General features: G+C 47.6%; 1 protein-coding gene across 5 annotated transcripts in view; it reads right to left on the reverse strand.

Moving 5' to 3' along the window:
- Positions 1 to 4,232: 4,232 nt before the first annotated feature.
- The window catches only part of prag1 (PEAK1 related, kinase-activating pseudokinase 1), a 32,237-nt gene continuing 18,906 nt past the window's right edge, over positions 4,233 to 17,563 (reverse strand). For 4 of the 5 annotated variants that reach the window (XM_036140231.1, XM_036140230.1, XM_012868960.3 and 1 more), the window contains exons 4-6: positions 13,194 to 13,342; positions 11,519 to 12,288; positions 4,233 to 7,361 (exon numbers count right to left, since the gene is read on the reverse strand). In XM_036140231.1, the coding sequence (XP_035996124.1) occupies positions 6,201 to 7,361; positions 11,519 to 12,288; positions 13,194 to 13,342 (2,080 nt within the window). In that variant the 3' untranslated portion in view covers positions 4,233 to 6,200. The remainder of the gene's footprint in view (positions 7,362 to 11,518; positions 12,289 to 13,193; positions 13,343 to 17,563) is intronic. The other variant, XM_036140229.1, reaches the window with a different exon arrangement.

The following is a 17,563-nucleotide window of genomic DNA, read 5'->3' on the forward strand; positions in this document are numbered from 1 at the left end:
AACATTTCCACTGTAGAAGTGCGGCTACTTCGTTTTTGTTCACATTGGTTTTTAAAGTTTCAGTAAAAGCACACCGCTGTAGCATTTCAGTTCTATGTAGCGTCGATGTAGCCTGCAGATTGTTTCCTTTTCATTTAAATTTGTCATTTCTTTATCATAAATGTAAAGTTCAATCATAGTATTTACAATGCTAATGTATTTTAAAGTGATTTTGTCTTGCATATTGTACTTTAAAGCAATAAACGTCGCGCAGTGCTGTGAAATAGTGTTCCTCCCCTGCAGATTTCTCCTGGTTTTGGCTTAATGTCGCATTTGATTGTTTCAGATTAGACAAAGGATGAATACAAAATGCATTTATCAAATGAAATCTGTTGTTAGGGGGAAACAAACCTGCTGGCCCAATGGGGGGGAAAGGAACTTTGAATTGAGGACTGAACTGCAGTTTTTGGTTTGATATCTTTGACTGGGTCAGATCAGTTAAACAGAACCTCACTGCAAACCGTTGGAGTCTTAAAAAGGAACTCATCATGCTCCGGTCTAAAGAAGAACAGATGAGAGACACAGTCCCTTACACCTGGAGAATAATCTAGGCCTCCAGACTGACGGCTCACACACGGTGCAGGAGGAGGGACATTTCCTCTGTTACCAAGAGCTGCAAGAACAACATTACAGCCATGGTTTGGGAGTTTCTGCTGCGTGTTCTTGACGCATGATCTGGAAAGAACCTTTTTTTTTTCTGGCAGGTCTTATACACAAGTACTGCAGTGGGAAGAACCTGTGAGGACTTCCCAACAGAGTTACTCTTGACTTCATGGGAAGTACGACATATCCCGACCAGAAAGAACTTTGTTCCTCTACTTTCCACCTTGGATAAAAGAGCAAATTTCTCAGTTATGTAGAGCATGTATGAGTGTGGAAAGGGAAAGGGAACATATTGTTACTGCTCTGACACTTCAGGAAACCACAGTGGGAGCCATCATTACCCACAAATGGGGAAAATATGGAACAGTGCAGTGGTGAACCTTCACAGAATTGGTCAGACACCAAAAATGCTTCTCACATGCAAGAGAAGAATAAAAAAAAATAAAATAAAACAAAGCCAGGACAAACTCTTGTTTAATTCTCCAGACTCAGTTACGGTTAAAGTTCATGATTCAGCAAAAACAAAGAGACAGGGCAAAAATGACATCCAAGGCAACCCCCAGCAGTCATTGCTGCAGACGGCGGTGGAACCAATTTTTTTAGGACTGATTACGTTTTCACAAGGGGCCAAGATGGTTTGGATAGCTTTTGTGGAACTGAAATCGATATTTGAAAACTGAACTCTAAGGTAACTTCAGTTATTTAGTTTGAGGATCTGAAACTTTTAGTAGTGAGTATATAATATTAAAAATATTAAAGAGACAAATGATTTTTAATGATGACATTTAATTTTAAGAAAAAAAGTAAAGTAGAACGTCTGGTTGAATAATCACTTAATTTACTCTGACAAAGCAACGTCATTGGCAACAACAATCTTCACAACATGCCTCAGGGAGTCGTCTGTCTCCATCTAACCCTGTCTTCTGTATGTTATTCTCTTACACTAACTACCTTCATGTCCTCTTATACTCCATCCACAAATCTCTCCTTTGGTCTTCCTCAAAGCCTCCTGCCTGGCAGGTCCAGCCTCGGCATCTCTTCTACCAACGTACTCACCATTTACCTCCCCTTTACCTGTCTAAACCATCTCAGTCTAGCCTCTCTAGCTTTGACTCAAAATGATATAACATGAACTGTCCCTCTGAAGTTCTTCAACGTGGGGGTCGCGACCCCTAGGGGAGTCACAGTGGTACTGCAGGGAGTTGAGAGATTTAGTCACGCCCCCCTGCTCAAAAACCCTCTCTGTTATTTGTTACATGGAAAATGAGATAACTGGTGATAGATAAAGAATAGATTAATCTTCTTATCCATGTGTTTAAGTTATTAAGGAGATTAAATGTAAATTTAGTCCTCTTTTTACTTACTGTACATACTGTACATCGTTTGCTATGGTCAGCTCTTTTTAATTTCTCTCTTTTATTCAGAAGCGTGAATGTCTCTCTTTATCAGACTTTTTGTATGAATTTAATAGCTGGTAAAGATGTGCACTGTAGTTGCTTACCTGTTGTCCACATGTAGAGGAAGGAGCAACGTCTGACACTGGAATGAGGAATATTATGTACTGGTCTAAATCCTGATTTTGCTGTGGTGCAAAAAAGTCAATTTTATGATCTTTCAGCAACTTTCCCATCATGTTTGCCTTAAAACGCCCTGCTCCATCATGCCAGTCATAACCTAATTTCCTCTGGAAATTTTGACTCCACTTTTCATTCATGCTAGTGCTACCCCCCACTGACATGAACAGGGGTCCTTGCACAGCCTCCATTAATCAAGGGGATCCCCGACTAAAAAAGGTTGAAGACCCCTACACCAAACCATCCTACACCTTTCCTTTCACTCTCACTGATTATCTTTTACTACACAACACACCCAACACTTTTCACCCATTCCAACCTGCTTGTGCACGTTTCTCCACCTTCTCTATCTCTGTTCCATGTAACCTCACAGCTCCACTTGGGTCCCTCTCATTCACACACATGTATTCTGTCCTGCTGCAGCTAACTTTCATTCCTCCCCCTACCAGGGCAAACCTCCAGCTCTCTCAGATTTTCCTCCACCTGTTCCTTGGTCTCACCACAGATCACGATGTCATCCGCAAACATCATAGTCCTTTAAGATTCCTGTCTAACCTCGTCTGGCAACCAATCCATCAACACAGCAAACAAGAAAGGGCTTATAGCCGATCAGTCCCACCCCCATCTTGAACTCCCGTGTCTCATATGCAGCACACCTCACCACTGTCTTACAGCTCTCATAAATGTCCTGCGCCACTCTGACATTCTTCTCTGTTTCTCCAGACTTCCTCATCCAATACCACAGCTCCTCCCTTGGTGCCTTCCTCCATAGCTACGAAGACACAATGCAGCTCCCTCTCATCCTCTCTGTACTTCTCCATCAACATCCTCAAAGCAAATACTGCTTCTTTTGTACATTTTCCTCGACTAAGAACCAGATGTCTACTGACGTCTGTCCTCAGTCTAGCTTCCACTGCTCTCCCATAAGTTCATTGTATGACTTATAGACTTTATTCCTCAGTTCCCACAGCTCTGCACATCTCCCTTGCTCTTGAAGATTGGTACCAGCACACTTCTCCTCCACCCCTCAAGCATCTTCTCGCTCTCTAAGATCTCACTGAACAGCCTAGTAAAAAAACACTAGACACCTCCCCAGGTACATCAGGGCCGACTGCCTTTCCACTCATTATCCTTTTCAACGCCTTCCTTACTTGATCTTTGCCACTTCCCGACCCACAGTGGTTGCTTCGTATGCTCCGTTTTCTCATTTTCCTCATTCATCCACTCTTCAAAGTACTCCTATCTTCCTTTCATACTTGATGCACCTGTCAGTACATTTCAATCTCGACCCTTAGTCACCCTAAATATCCTTCCCATCTCTGTCTCTCTGCTTTGCCAAACTGTATAAATGCCTCTCTCCCTCCTTACTGTCCAACCTGTCCTACAAGTGATTGTATGCCCTTTGTTTGGCCTTTGCTAACCCTACCTACTCTGCATCTCTCTGCTCTCCAGGTGAGACTCTCTTCTGTTCTGTCTCACTTCCTCAGCTGATCTCTCTCTGCGAACACACTTTACTTCCTCATTCCGTCACCAAGTCTTCTTATCAACTTTCCGTACACAGCCAGTACTCTTCTTCCCGTCTCCCTGATAGCATAAGTTGTAGCTGTCCAATCAAAACAGGCTGACTTAAATAATCAACTACCCAAAATGACTGCCACATGGAAAAAATGTTAAGCATTTGTTAGGGGAGGTTTTAGACTTCTACTTTTCAAACTTCTCTTAGCAGCTCGCTGTGCTGCACTACTAACACTTGATTGTACAAAAAGTGGACGTTTAGCTTTTATTTGTTTTTTTATTAAAAGGTTATTTGTTAAAGTGCTACGGCTATTAGCAATTTTTCTAACTTCTCCATTCATGAGAATATGATCTTTACCCGCAACTTAAATTTTTAAAACTAAAAATACTGTTCAAGTCAAATATTGTTCGCAGCACGGACGATCCAACACCAGTGCTTGTTTTTAAAATACTAACAGGTAAAATGGACACATACCGAAATGTCAAAACGCAGAATGCAACTGTGAGAAAATATATGCAGAGTTTATTGATCGACACAAGTGGGAGAGGCACACAAACAAACTCTAATCCATTATGCATTAGTTGAGAGCATGTTTTTTCCTCCGGTAGAAATCAAAATTATTCGTGGACAAACACCTGCAGGCAGGCGGTTTATTGGACAGTTTATTCAAACATAACAAAAAAAAAAAAATCATAATTTGAACCTTTTTCTGCTGCCAACATGAGTCACAAAAAGAAAAAAAAAAAAATAGTAAAACATCCAGTGAGTTTTACAGGAAAACAAACATACATTATAAATAATAACTGCAGCTCATATGCATGGCTTTTTTTTTTTTTTTTTTTTTTTTAAAAAGACCTGCTTGGGCCCCACATTTGCTTTTGGAAATCATTTACAAATATCTGTACAAAGTTGTTACCGGAACATTCTGTGAAAGGCCAGTTTCACAAAAGGACAAATGATCAGGAATATATTTACACATGGTTCGAATCACTGTAACATACAGAAAGAACAAAAAAGGCACTGCAACGAATGTCAGAACGTTTAAATATGTGAGGAAAGTCAGCAGGGCGAAGGAAAGCTTTGTCAGTCAACACATAGGCGGGGGGTGCTTTGATCATTTTGGCCAGTGAACCAGTGGACTGGGGTTGCTTTCACAGTACAGCACTATGTGCCTACGACTTGAGACGTGGAAGAAAAGGTGCAGCTCAAATCAACAAGAATCCCCGTCTTATTTTGAGAAGAAATTAGATGTAAATAAGGGAGAAAAGCGAGATGTATACTTAGACACAAAGTGTTAAAAGGCAGACACAGAATCAGGTTATAAGTTATTAGGCTTCCACAGTGCATCAGCTGCTTCCACGTCTATTTAATAAATACACAGAGCGTCAAAAAAAGAAACTTTGGTAAGCATTGTTTTTATTACATCCGCTTCTTTGTAGAGATGCACCAAAAAGTTGGCTGAAGACTGGAATCTCACGGTTTTCAGCTCAAATCGGCCCTGACCGGGTGTCCGGCTGGTTGGAGACGCCAAAACAAAAAAAAAAGTCTGATCAGTGAAGGCATCGCATTAAAAGCTACCAGATGTGCTGACGACAACACTCTGCGCTGCGGTCTACTGTCGGAAGAAGTCTCACAGTTAGCCATTTTTTTTGTATCTGTGAGGCAATTAAAATGAAGTCAGGGAATCAAAGAGATCTCGGAGACATTCGAGGAAACTGTGTTATTTACACCATCTGTTTCATGTAGGCTGCGAGAAACAGAGGCAGATTAAAAGGAAGGGTAATTGGGATACAACAAAGTTGAAAGAGTTTTATCTTTTTAACCTTTTAAACTTTTGCCTGTCGTAGAAAATGCCTCATTTGGAAATACTGGCAGCCTTTTTGAAAATCTCAGAGTCGGGTTCGGATCGACGTTCTCCAGAATTGATCCTGGAGACTGTTGCTATGCTAATCACTAATATGTAAGGCTAACTGATGTAATACTTTTTGTCCTTTTTATATAAACAGTGCAACCTCGGTTTATAGCAACTTGTCGCTCACACACACACTGAGATATTGCCTCTGCTCCTAATAGGAATAATAGGAATAATTAACCACTCTGGATACATTTTCAGTGCCGTTTTATCTCCTTATATTAAGATGAATCGCTATCAGCAGGTCAAAGCCTTCAGTAGTTTGGTAACTGGCCACAAATTTCTTATTGGTGCATCTCTACTTCTTCAGGGTCTCTCTCTTTTTTTCCTTCTTCTTCTACCCATAAGGGGACTGCCGTTGGTGGAAAAGCTCCAGCACAGAGTGTGTAGACGGTTTGATTTATGGCTCTCATGCACGCAGACGTAACATTAGCAGGTTTCACAGTTCAGTCGATAAGTGTCTGGACGTTAACTCTGACGCTCTCATTCGCACGTTCACAAGTTCACGCGTGATTTTTTATTTATTTTTTTTAGCCCCGCTTGCACACGCGAGCCGTCACTTCAGGGAGTAGAGCAGTTCGGCCGTGTGGCAGAGAGACAGCGGGTGAGCGGTGGAGAAGTACTGACAGCACAGCCAGTCCTCCAGCTCCGCGTTCCTCTCCGGCTCCAGCGAGCGCTCGGCAAACTTCATCATCAGCAGGGCCCTCTTCACGTCCAGCCAGTTGAGGAGGCCCTCGTTGCGGGAGCCGTCGACAAAGACCCCGCCTCGCCGGTGCCGTTCCCACTGCTGCTCCATCAGGTCTTTCCGGGGTCCCCACAGCAGGCTCTGGAGTATCCGCTTAGCCTCCTGGATGTGGATGCGCTTGATGGGGTCCGGCTGCAGGAGGAGCTGTGCGAGTTTCTGGAGGCCCGAAGAGTAGATGGAGACGGGAGGGACCGGGGGCAAGTCCTCGCAGCGGTAGTCCTGTTCCCTCAGCGCCGGGCTCACCTCAAACGGGTTGGGCTGGTGGAGAAGCTCGTAGATCAAGATGCCCGTCTGGAACTCGTCAAATTTGCGATACTGAGCGGCGGAGACGATCTCGGGCGCCAGTCTGGCGTGATCGCGCTTAATGCGGGGGTCCCCGTTGGTCGACGCCGCGTCCTCTGCCGAGCGACGCTTGGCCTTGGCGAAGTTGCTGATGAGGAGACGGGGAAGATGGCGCTGGCCGTCTCCGGCAGCCGCGCCGTTACAGACGCTGCCGTCGGCGGCGCCCTGCTGGGTTAGGTGGGAGGGCCTGTGCTGGTGAGGGACCAGAAGCAGGTTCTCCAGACACAGATCGCGGTGCGTGACCCCGTGCTCCTTCAGGTGCTCCAGGCCGTTGCAGAGCTGCAAAAGCAGGAAGCAAACGCGGCGCTCGTAGATCTCGGGGTGAGTTTTGTGGAACGCCTCCCACTCCCTAACAAAGTCGGCAGCGGTCTGGTAGGGAATCTCGGGGGTTATGACCACCACCCTCTCCTGCTCCGCCTGCTGACCCTGAGCGGGCGCGGCGCACTGGGGCAAAGCAGGAGGCGGCGCAGCGGGCACAGAGCCCTCGTCTGAAGGCAGCATGCTCTGGGGAACACAGGCGAGGAAGTGACCGCAATCTTGCTGGATGTTAAAGTGAGGAGGGATGCTCTGCTGCACCGTCAGACCGTAGAGATGGCCCTGCTTGGCCTCAATGGATGAACTCTTACAGATCTGTAGAGCAAATGACACAAGGCAGGAGTGAGAAAGGACAAAGACACTGCATTGTCAAAAGGTAAAGACATTTCTGTTAGTGATGCGTCCTCAGTTCTGAAAAAATATTTGCCAACCTTTTTTGTTTTGACACTTTTTTTAAAAAAAAGAAAAGCTTTCAAAATGGATATTTCAGGATTTATTTTAGATCTAAGGCATTTCATATCGTGGCTGCCGAAGGCGACGCTTAGAATCTTCATCCATCCATCATCTATTCCTTCATTGGCCGATAGTACACCGAGTACACCCCGGACAAGTTGCCAGTTCATCACAACACCAGGCATCTTCATCTAGTGTAAACACAGAGGAGTTGGACCCAAAGGCTGAAGCTAACACCAACGTGGTCTTTGACCTTCTTAAGAAAAAAAAAAACAAGCCTAGGCATAAAAAGCATCCCAGCAGTTTTAGTAAACGGTATTCTATCAGCCTATTGCTGGACTGTGGTTTACAAAGATCCTCCTGCGTGACTAAGAGTGGACCGTGTAAAGCTTTCCTGGTCACAGAAATTTAATAAATAAGTAAAGCTAATGTAAAAAGCAAAAAAAAGTATAATAGTTTAAGTTAGAGTGATTTTAAAAGTTTGAAATATAGCCTTTGCCCTAAACAGTTGTGACATTTCTTGAGTTGAAGCTGTTCTTAGTACTTGTTTCACACAGAACGATCTTTGGTGGTGCACCACCTCCGTTTACTTTGCGCATAATAATCTGCTCCTTCGCAAACAACCGTCCAGTGCAAACATGATGGCGGTCAGGATGCATAAACCACAATATATGTTTTTGAGACCGCAGTTGATTGAAGCCTGCTTCGGTTTTTGCCCCCCCCGGAGCCTCCTCTCATTTCTTTTAGGGCAAATTATTAGCAGCTCACAATCTTTTCAACAGAAACTTAAATACATGTTGAACTATCCCTTTAAGTTTCCTAAAAGGCGTCTTAAACAGAAACACCCGACACGACCAAAACCCTTCTCGTAAAATTTTAACAGCGTTTTTATTGCGGCCGTGGTCCGATGTTTGATCGCCCCGAAAAACAATTATGGGGCATCAACATGTCTAAAAAAAAAAAAAAAAAAAAAAAAGTAGACAACACAGGCATCCAGTTAAATACAAACAGACTGTAGCTCCATATATTATTAGCATTTCTGAAAGATGCTCCCATGCTGCACTGTGTATGTGTTTGAGGGTTTTGCCTTGACAACGGTGGTTTGTCTGACTGTAAATCCTTCCTGGAATGTAAAGATTAATTGTGGCTGGAGATATTAGGCAAGAGTCTGTGAGGCTAGCCCGTGTTGTAACGCATGCAACACAAAGAGCTCCTGCTTTGAACAGCAATAATGACCCGGGCGCAAAGATCAGTGAGAATGAGTCCACACCCTGCCCGCCGCTTGTTTACTCTACGGGGTTTGAAGGTTTGCGCTGCGTTGGCACCGTCCCATCTGTAAACCAACAATGCTGAAGCCACATGGTTTTCATTTCTACATCTTTTCTTTAAAAAACACGTTTTATGCGTTCACACCCACCAGTGAATAAGGCTTGACAGGACAACCGCTCAGACGCATTTCTTACAAGCCTTCGTTTATTGCTCTCTGCCTTAACTTCATGTAAACCTTTCAAAAAAAAAGTTTGAATAATCTTCTCTTTTCTTTAATTCAAAGTTACTAATATTTGCTCTCTATTTTACAGCTTATTTTTCTATCGCTGTATCAAACCATGAGTCCAGAAAACCTCCAAAGGAAAGTGTGCACAAGGCATCCTAATAAGACACCCCTAACACCTAAACGGATTGATTGTTTTCAATATGGAGAAACAGTTGCTGCGTTATGAGAGAAACAATGATGATAGAGCTCTTCACCCATATCTCTACAGAGCCCACCCACTCTGTGGAGCAGGTGCCCCCGGAGATAACCCGACAACAGCGGATGGAGTGATAAGGTGACCTTATCACTCCATCTGCTGATCATTTTTGTAACTGGCTCTTACTTCAGGAAAGACGCATTTTATTTTTGGCTGCATTTGCTATGATGCTGTAACCCAACTCTCGGCAGACGGACGTAGTTCCGCAGAGCTCCACACATCCATCCAGGATCGCTCCATTGGAGATGTATTTCAGAAGGAGGGGCCTCATCAAAAATCCTTGCATATGATTGGATGAACGACTTGTCCGTCGTCTTTACTGATGTACTTCAACCACTCACATAGAAACCAATCTGTGGCGGTGACGTTAGGGAAGACCAAGGTCTCGCCAAACCTGGTCAGGAGAAGGGCGAAAATACCGTTTCCACTAACAAAAACTGTTCTCTGGCGTTCTACTATCCATCCATCCATCCATCCATCCATCCATCCATCCTCTTCCGCTTATCCGGGGTCGGGCCGCGGGGGTAGCAGCTTCAGTAGGTAGGACGTCTCTCCCCGGCCACTTGGGCCAGCTCCTCCGGGGGAACCCAAGGCGTTCCTAGGCCAGCCGGGAGACATAGTTCCTCCAGCGTGTCCTGGGTCTTCCCCTGGGCCTCCTCGCGGTGGGACGTGCCAGGAACACCTCACCAGGGAGGCGTCCAGGAGGCATCCTGACCAGATGCCCGAGCCACCTCAACTGGCTCCTCTCGACAAGGAGGAGCAGCGGCTCTACTCTGAGTCCTCCCCGGATGACTGAGCTCCTCACCCTATCTCTAAGGGAGAGCCCAGACACACTATGGAGAAAACTCATTTAGGCTGCTTGTATCCAAAGCTGGTGTTCTACTAAATAATTAATATTCGGTGAATTGGACAACACTGATGAAAAAGCAGTATCAATGTTACCGCTTGCTTCCTCGCTACGAGCCTGTCTACGAGCTTGTCTCAATCCAAACTGTTGCTTCTCTGATACGGCAACATCTACGAAAATCCCGCCCAGTGATCCCGTTTGGCTCGGCCATTTTATGTGGTAATGAAATCCCTCCCAATGGCAGTGATTACAGATGGATGGTGTTGACGCCGTGTGGAGCTCGGCGGAACTACATCCACCTGGCAAGAGTCAGGTTAATGATGCTGTAGTATCATTATAATAGTTATTATGGTTATTGATGGGTAACCCATAGTGATGTCTGGAGGATAATGATTTATTGTTGAGGAGGCTGCTGGAGGGAGGATGCACGCTATACAGTGTGTTTGGAGAGAGAGACGCTGGGCAGCAGAACCATTTCCGAGCATACCTGACCAGAGCTGACTGTGCAGTATTGGCCGATACCATACCAATACCAATACCATCTGTTTGAAATTGATGTGTGTGTGTATACATAAAAAGAACTGCATACTACTTAGGGTAGTAGAACTTTTTATTGCCTACCTGCAATGGGTGACAATAGTTGAATAAACTTTTGGCTCTTAAAGGCCAAAATAGTGCAACATTTGTGAAACTATAACATGTATAATAATTGTGCAACAGTAAGACAGTAAAATTAAATTAATAATTGAATAATCTCATTTAAACCCTGAGTTTTGGCTCAAATGCCAAAATAGTGCAACTTTCATGAACTTATATAACATGTATAATAGTAGTCGGGAGAGAGAAGGCTGCGTTCAAGTGACATACAAACATCAAAATGGTATCGGTGCCCTATTTGTTGGTACTCGCCGATACCGATACCACCATTTTAGTGCTGGATCAGAGCCCCGTCCGATACTGGTATCGGTGCAACACTAGCAAAAACTCCCCCTGCTGCTGGTGTGTTTAAACATGCAGCCGCGGACCGATTTTCCACATTTGAATCAAGACACCTAGAAACTGTGTTTTTTTGGGGGGAGTTTTGTTTCAGCATAAAATTCTAACTAAACTGTTTTCTTTTTGGCAAGGTTAGCATCCTTTCTATTACAGTGATGGCTGGGACAGAAAGTTTGAAAAAAACCCTATGATGAGTTACTGAGGAGGTGAAAATACATGATGGCGCTGCAACAGTGACATGATTAAAAATGGGATAAAAATTAGATTAAAAAAATGCAAACAATGTACTGATGTCCCTTTACTAAAAGAAATAAAGTTTTTATAGTTTCGCTTTAATTGCTCAACGACTCACCAGCTGTTCCTACATTCATCAGTTGAACTTATTGTATGTGAATTACATAATTTAGTTAGTATTTGTGGTTTACCTTTACAGCGTAGGAGTTCCTGGGGTCCAGGGCGCAGGCGGCAGAGTAGTACACAGCATCTCCGGCATTGCAGCTCGGCTTGTTAGACGTGAGCCTGAACAGTGACCAGTTGCTCTCGTCGAACCTCAGCGGATTCTTCTGGGAGCGAGTGAAGTGATCCTCACATTTTAGAGCCAAGCGTCGTAGGGACTCGGCATACAAGCCGCCCAGTTTGGAGTACACGCCCTCCCTGCTGTCGATGTTGCTCAGAAGAGTCTGGAGCTGCAGGCTGGAGCCGAGGTTCGGCGCCGAGCCCGCCTCCGCGGCCGAGAAGGGTGCGCTGAGCTGGGGGGAGGACAAGCAGGTGATGCTGGTCCGGCAGTGCACGCCCAAACGCCCCGGAGCCTTCTGCGGCTCATCCAGCGTCCGGGACCTGGAGGGCCGGGACAGAGGGAGGTGACAACGCTCCAGGGACTCGTTGGAGGAGAAAACGGGCCGGGGGTCGACGGGGCTCGACGGCAGGCTGGCGCGGGAGCCGGCGTCGGCGGAGCGGCACACGTTGCTCTCCGAGCCGGCGAACGGGAGGCGCGGGTAGGCTCGGACGAAGGGTTTCCCGTTGGCGCTGTCCGGAGCCGACACGGTGCGGTTGACCATCTTCTTCTCCGGCAGAGGAGGCGGCTGGTTGCTCAGGTTGCTGAAGGAGGACGAGTGAGGAGAACCAGCAGCTGATCCCGCCGCGGGGGTTCTGGGAAAAGGCGACGAACAAGACGTCCGTGCCGCATCCTGACACCCTGAGAAGAAAGACAATTACATTAGTGCCTTTTGCTTTGATCTCAGTCAGATTCAGTCAGGGTTTTTTTTTAATTAGCAATTTCTTGTAGTAAAAAAGAAAATAATTACTTGTTCTGTCAGACAACTAAGACAAGAAAACTGCTTTCAAAGTGTTATTCTCATTCATTATAGCCCTCGTTTGACTCGCTCATGAATTTGTCACGGGCCGTCAACCTCATTTGTCCGTCTGAACTCTTCCTCGACTGCTCGGCTTCAAACACGTACCTCGTTTCCTCAAAAGAGCTGGAAATTTCCACAATCTCTGGTTCGGGCCAACGCTCAAAACACCTTCCGCCCGACTGTGATCCATTCGGCTCAATCAAAAAAAGACTTGGCATTACGCTTAAGGAGGCAGACGGCAAGGTAATTGTGCTGTGCAGTCTTCAACGACTGCTTTCACAGTGAGGACAGGAACGTAGAGGCAGGGGAAAAAAAAAAAAAAGAAAAAGGAAGCACTCTGTAGGATGTAGCCAAGCCCTCCTTTTCCTCGTTATCAGAGTCCATAATTATCTCTTCAAACAGCGTTGCACAGGAAGTCGCCACAATTACAAGAGTCTGAGAGCCGGCGAGGTTTAAAGCCGATCCGCCAAGGACAAATGCCTCTCGCTGTGAGCCACGTCGCAGGTTTGTAGACTTTAGAAATCTTAAAACACACCCAGTCATAACAAAACGAAGGAGGGCGAGCGATAAGCGGGCAAACATAACCTTGCAGCGCTCCCTTTCCTCTCACAGGGAGTTGAATGTGATGAGCTAACCCACCCCCCCCCTCCCCCTATAAACATGAGACAATGCCCTGGATTCCCTGTGCATGTCCCTGTCGGAGTAAATCCTCTTAGCGGGACTTGATTTGTTGTGACTGACTTACCAGTGTCAGCTGTCAGGTTGTCAGTGGATGCAGCCGGCAGGCTGATGCTGCCCAGGGTCCGGACGGACGACGCCGAGCTCTCTGCTGACCCCTGCTTGCTGCTGCTGCAGTTCAACTCCACGGTGCTGCCACTCATTTTACCACTCACCCTGGAAGAGATAAGAGAAGTGAATTAAAGAAACGAGGGAACGGAAGTCCTCTCTGAACTGCTTTTGAGGTGATTGGTTAGGGGGGGAAACCACCGGCCAGGCCCTCAGCAACATCTGCATCTTTGCTGCAGAGATGGCGGTGTTTTGATGCGACTGTTTGTAAATGTGGAACCGAGTCACTTCCTTCTTGACTTTAAAAAAAAAAAAAAAAAAAAAAAAAAAAAAAAATCCCTTATGGTACTTATAAATCTAGGTAGGGGAAAGGGTGTCAGGACTCAGACAGCAGGGCTGTGCAGCTCCCGGCCAGTCCTGCTATTTTCCCTTCACAGGTGTTCGTGGTTGACTGGTGGGCGGAGACGCACACCTGCGACTCATCCAGCAGCACTCGACTGACTACAAGAACAGCGTTCGAACAGCGAGAGGACGCCAGAGTGTTTTCGTTGCGGTATGCTTCAGCAGCCACGACCTCTCGCCAGTTCTTCCCTCGATGCTAAAGCTTTGTCTCTGTGTTTCCCTAAAGGTTACCTTCTCGAGCTCCAAGATCCCCTTCGTGACTCATCTGTTCCCTCGACCTCCTCCCGAGTCGAGCCCGGATCCAAGGCTCACTCCTACGACCTCCGGTTCCCCTCGCTGTTCAGGATCCCGGTGCCACGGTGCTGCTCGGACCTCCTCGCCCCGCTCAACGGCAACCCGAACACCTGCCATCAACATCAAGCTGAGTCCTTACACACACAACCCTCCCGGCCGTGTACTCTCGCACCTTGTGGTAAGCTTACGCTCTGTAGTTATCTCTGTTAGCCTATGCTAGCACTAACCACTTACCTTACTCCTAGAACGATCCGGTTCCCCGTTCCCGAGCCTGCCCGAGCCGTCTCCTCGTTCCCCAGACCGTCCCACTGTCTCTGAGTTATCCTCCCGTCCGCAGACTGGTTCTGCTGTCTGAACCTCTCGAGTGAATAAAATTCTTAACTTATACCTGTGTAACCGAGTGTGATTCTGCATGTGGGCCCGACACCTTAAACCTAACATGACAGAAGAACACTCTGGCCTCCAGTTCGACCCAGCAGACACACTCGGTGGGACCGTAGCGGCCCAGCAGGATCAAATTAGGGGGCTGGAATCCACCGTTCTGGGCCTGCAAGGCCAGTTGCAGAGTTTAGCCGGCCAGATTAGCCAGCTTACCGCTATGCTAAGCGCTAACCAGCAGCCTCCTGTTCCGGCTTCGCCCGGCCCCGCCCCTGAGCCTGTCGTCCCTCCTGCAACGTCATCACCCGGTACAGAAACCTCCTCCCCTTCTCCGGAGAAATTCTCCGGAGACAGCGGAGATTGTGGAGGATTTTTGTTTCAATGCACTTTAGTTTTTAACCGATCCCCGCGTTTATTTGCCCAAGACGAGGCTAAGATCACTTTTATTTTACGGTTACTTACGGGTCGCGCTCTTAGATGGGCTGAGGCACGTTTCCCTGACTGCCAACAGTTTGGTGTTACTTTTGATGAGTTTTTGGCTGAGTTTAAGATGATCTTCGCCGCAGAGGCAGACCAGGTTCAGGACTCCAGGCGACTGTTGGCTCTCCGACAGCGGGGTAGACGTTTGGCTGACTTTGCCATCGAGTTCCGCACACTGGCCGCCGCGGCTGGCTGGGAGCAGCGCGCGTTGAAGACTGTGTTCTTCCAGGCATTAGACGAGTCCCTTAAGGACGAATTAAGCCGCCAAGAGGAACCAGCTACGCTCAATGAGTTTATCTCACTAGCTATCCGCCTAGACAATCGTCTCCGTTCCCGCTCAAAGAATCGCCCTCTCGGACCGCTCGCTCCTCGGCCACAGTACCACGAGCGAGACCCCCCTAGACCCGCTGATCCTCCGCTGCCGCCACCCGAACCCATGCAGTTGGGCCGGGTTCGGCTCACCCCTGAGGAAAGAGAGCAGCGCATGAGTTCAAGGCTGTGCTTGTATTGTGCCTCCGCTGCTCATTATGTTAGGAACTGCCCTGAACGGCCAAAAGATCAGGTCCGTCGGTAATAACGGAGGTACCGACGGACCAACCTAAGTTAACTTGTTCGTCTCCTCCGCGGCTTTGCCTAAGAGCAACCATTGTTTCTCCTCGAGCTACCCTTTCGTTATCCGCCCTAGTTGATTCAGGGTGTGATTTTAATTTGATTGACAGCTCTTTCGCCCGACGGGCGGGGCTGAAGATTTTTCCTCTCGATTCGCCACTTCATGTTTCGGCCTTAGATGGAGGAGATCTCCCGAGTATTTCCTACAGAACCCAGCCGTTTGAGTTAGTTATTTCTGGTAATCACAGAGAACGGCTTTCCTTTTTTGTTTTTCCCGTAAAACATGCCCCGTTGGTTCTCGGCGTCCCCTGGCTGCAACAGCACAATCCCCACATTAACTGGGTGGACCATCGGGTGGAGTCCTGGTCGTCTAACTGCCATGCAGTCTGTTTACAGTCTGCGGTCCCTTCTTGTCAGGCCCCGCCGCAGCCGCCCCTTCAGGCAGATCCTGAGTCCCTAAGATCGGTGCCTGAGTGCTATCACGACCTCAGGCAGGTTTTCAGTAAATCTCAAGCCTGCTCCTTGCCCCCGCATAGGCCCTACGATTGCGCTATAGATCTCCTGCCGGGTGCCCCGCTGCCGGCCAGCCGTCTCTATAATATTTCTCAGGCGGAGCGTCAGGCTCTAGAAAAGTATATTAAGGAGTCCCTGGCTGCCGGGCTTATCCAGACCTCTTCCTCGCCGTTAGGGGCAGGATTCTTTTTTGTTTCTAAGAAGGACGGTTCTCTACGTCCCTGTATTGATTATCGAGGTCTTAATGCTATTACGGTGAAGAATAGGTATCCCCTTCCCCTTCTCTCCTCGGCCCTTGAACCGGTTCAGTCAGCTACAGTCTTTTCCAAATTAGATCTACGTAACGCTTACCACTTGGTGCGGGTCCGCCGGGGGGGACGAGTGGAAGACAGCCTTCAAGACTCCTTTGGGTCATTTTGAGTACCGAGTCATGCCTTTCGGCCTATGCAACGCCCCTGCCGTCTTCCAAGCCCTAGTGAATGACGTCCTCCGAGATTTCCTAAATGTGTTTGTGTTCGTCTATCTAGACGACATCCTTATTTATTCTCGTAACCTCTCTGAGCATCAACAACATGTGCGCCTAGTCCTCCAACGCCTGCTTGAGAACAAGTTATTTGTTAAGGCTGAAAAGTGTGAATTTCACAAGTCCTCAGTAACCTTCCTTGGTTTAATTCTAGAAGGAGGACGAGTTCGTTCGGACCCCGAAAAGATCAAGGCAGTCCTTGAATGGCCAGTCCCCGAAACCAGGAAGCAGCTCCAACGTTTCCTGGGGTTCGCCAACTTTTACAGGCGCTTCATCCGGGGTTATAGCCAGATCGCCGCTCCCCTTCACTCCCTCACCTCAGTCAAAGTACCCTACATATGGAATCCCCAAGCTGACTCAGCGTTCGCCGATCTCAAGAAGAGATTCTCTCAGGCCCCTGTCCTTGTTCACCCCGATCCGAAGAAGCAGTTCATCGTTGAGATTGACGCCTCCGATACGGGAGTCGGAGCAGTGCTTTCCCAGAATTCAGACCCAGACCATAAGCTACATCCCTGTGCCTTTTTCTCCCGACGCCTAACCCCAGCAGAACGAAACTACGACGTCGGGGACAGAGAGCTGCTCGCCATCAAGCTCGCCCTGGAGGAGTGGCGCCACTGGCTTGAGGGGTCCGAGCAGCCCGTTCACGTCTGGACCGACCATAAGAACCTGGCCTACATTCAAACAGCGAGGAGGCTAAACCCCAGGCAGGCCCGCTGGTCCCTCTTCTTTTCTCGGTTTAACTTGTCCATCTCATACCGCCCCGGTTCCAAGAACCTGAAACCAGACGCCCTGTCTCGCCTTCACTCTCCCCCCGACTCGGAGGAGGAACCAGCCACTATCATCCCTCCATCCTGTGTTTTTGGTGCCCTCCAGTGGGAGATCCAGGATTTGATTACTCAGGCTCTGCGGACTGAACCTGACCCCGGAACCGGACCTCCTGGCCGATTGTTTGTTCCCACTTCCGTCCGTCCCCGAGTCCTACAGTGGGCCCATTCTGAGAAGTTCTCCGCGCACCCTGGCATCCACCGTACCCACACGTTCATCTCCCGTCATTTTTGGTGGCCCTCCTTATCCCGTGACGTCAAGACCTTTGTCCTCTCTTGCCCCGTATGTGCACAGAACAAGCCATC

The sequence above is a fragment of the Fundulus heteroclitus genome, chromosome 8 (genome assembly GCF_011125445.2).
Source record: "Fundulus heteroclitus isolate FHET01 chromosome 8, MU-UCD_Fhet_4.1, whole genome shotgun sequence".
NCBI classification, from domain to species: domain Eukaryota; kingdom Metazoa; phylum Chordata; class Actinopteri; order Cyprinodontiformes; family Fundulidae; genus Fundulus; species Fundulus heteroclitus.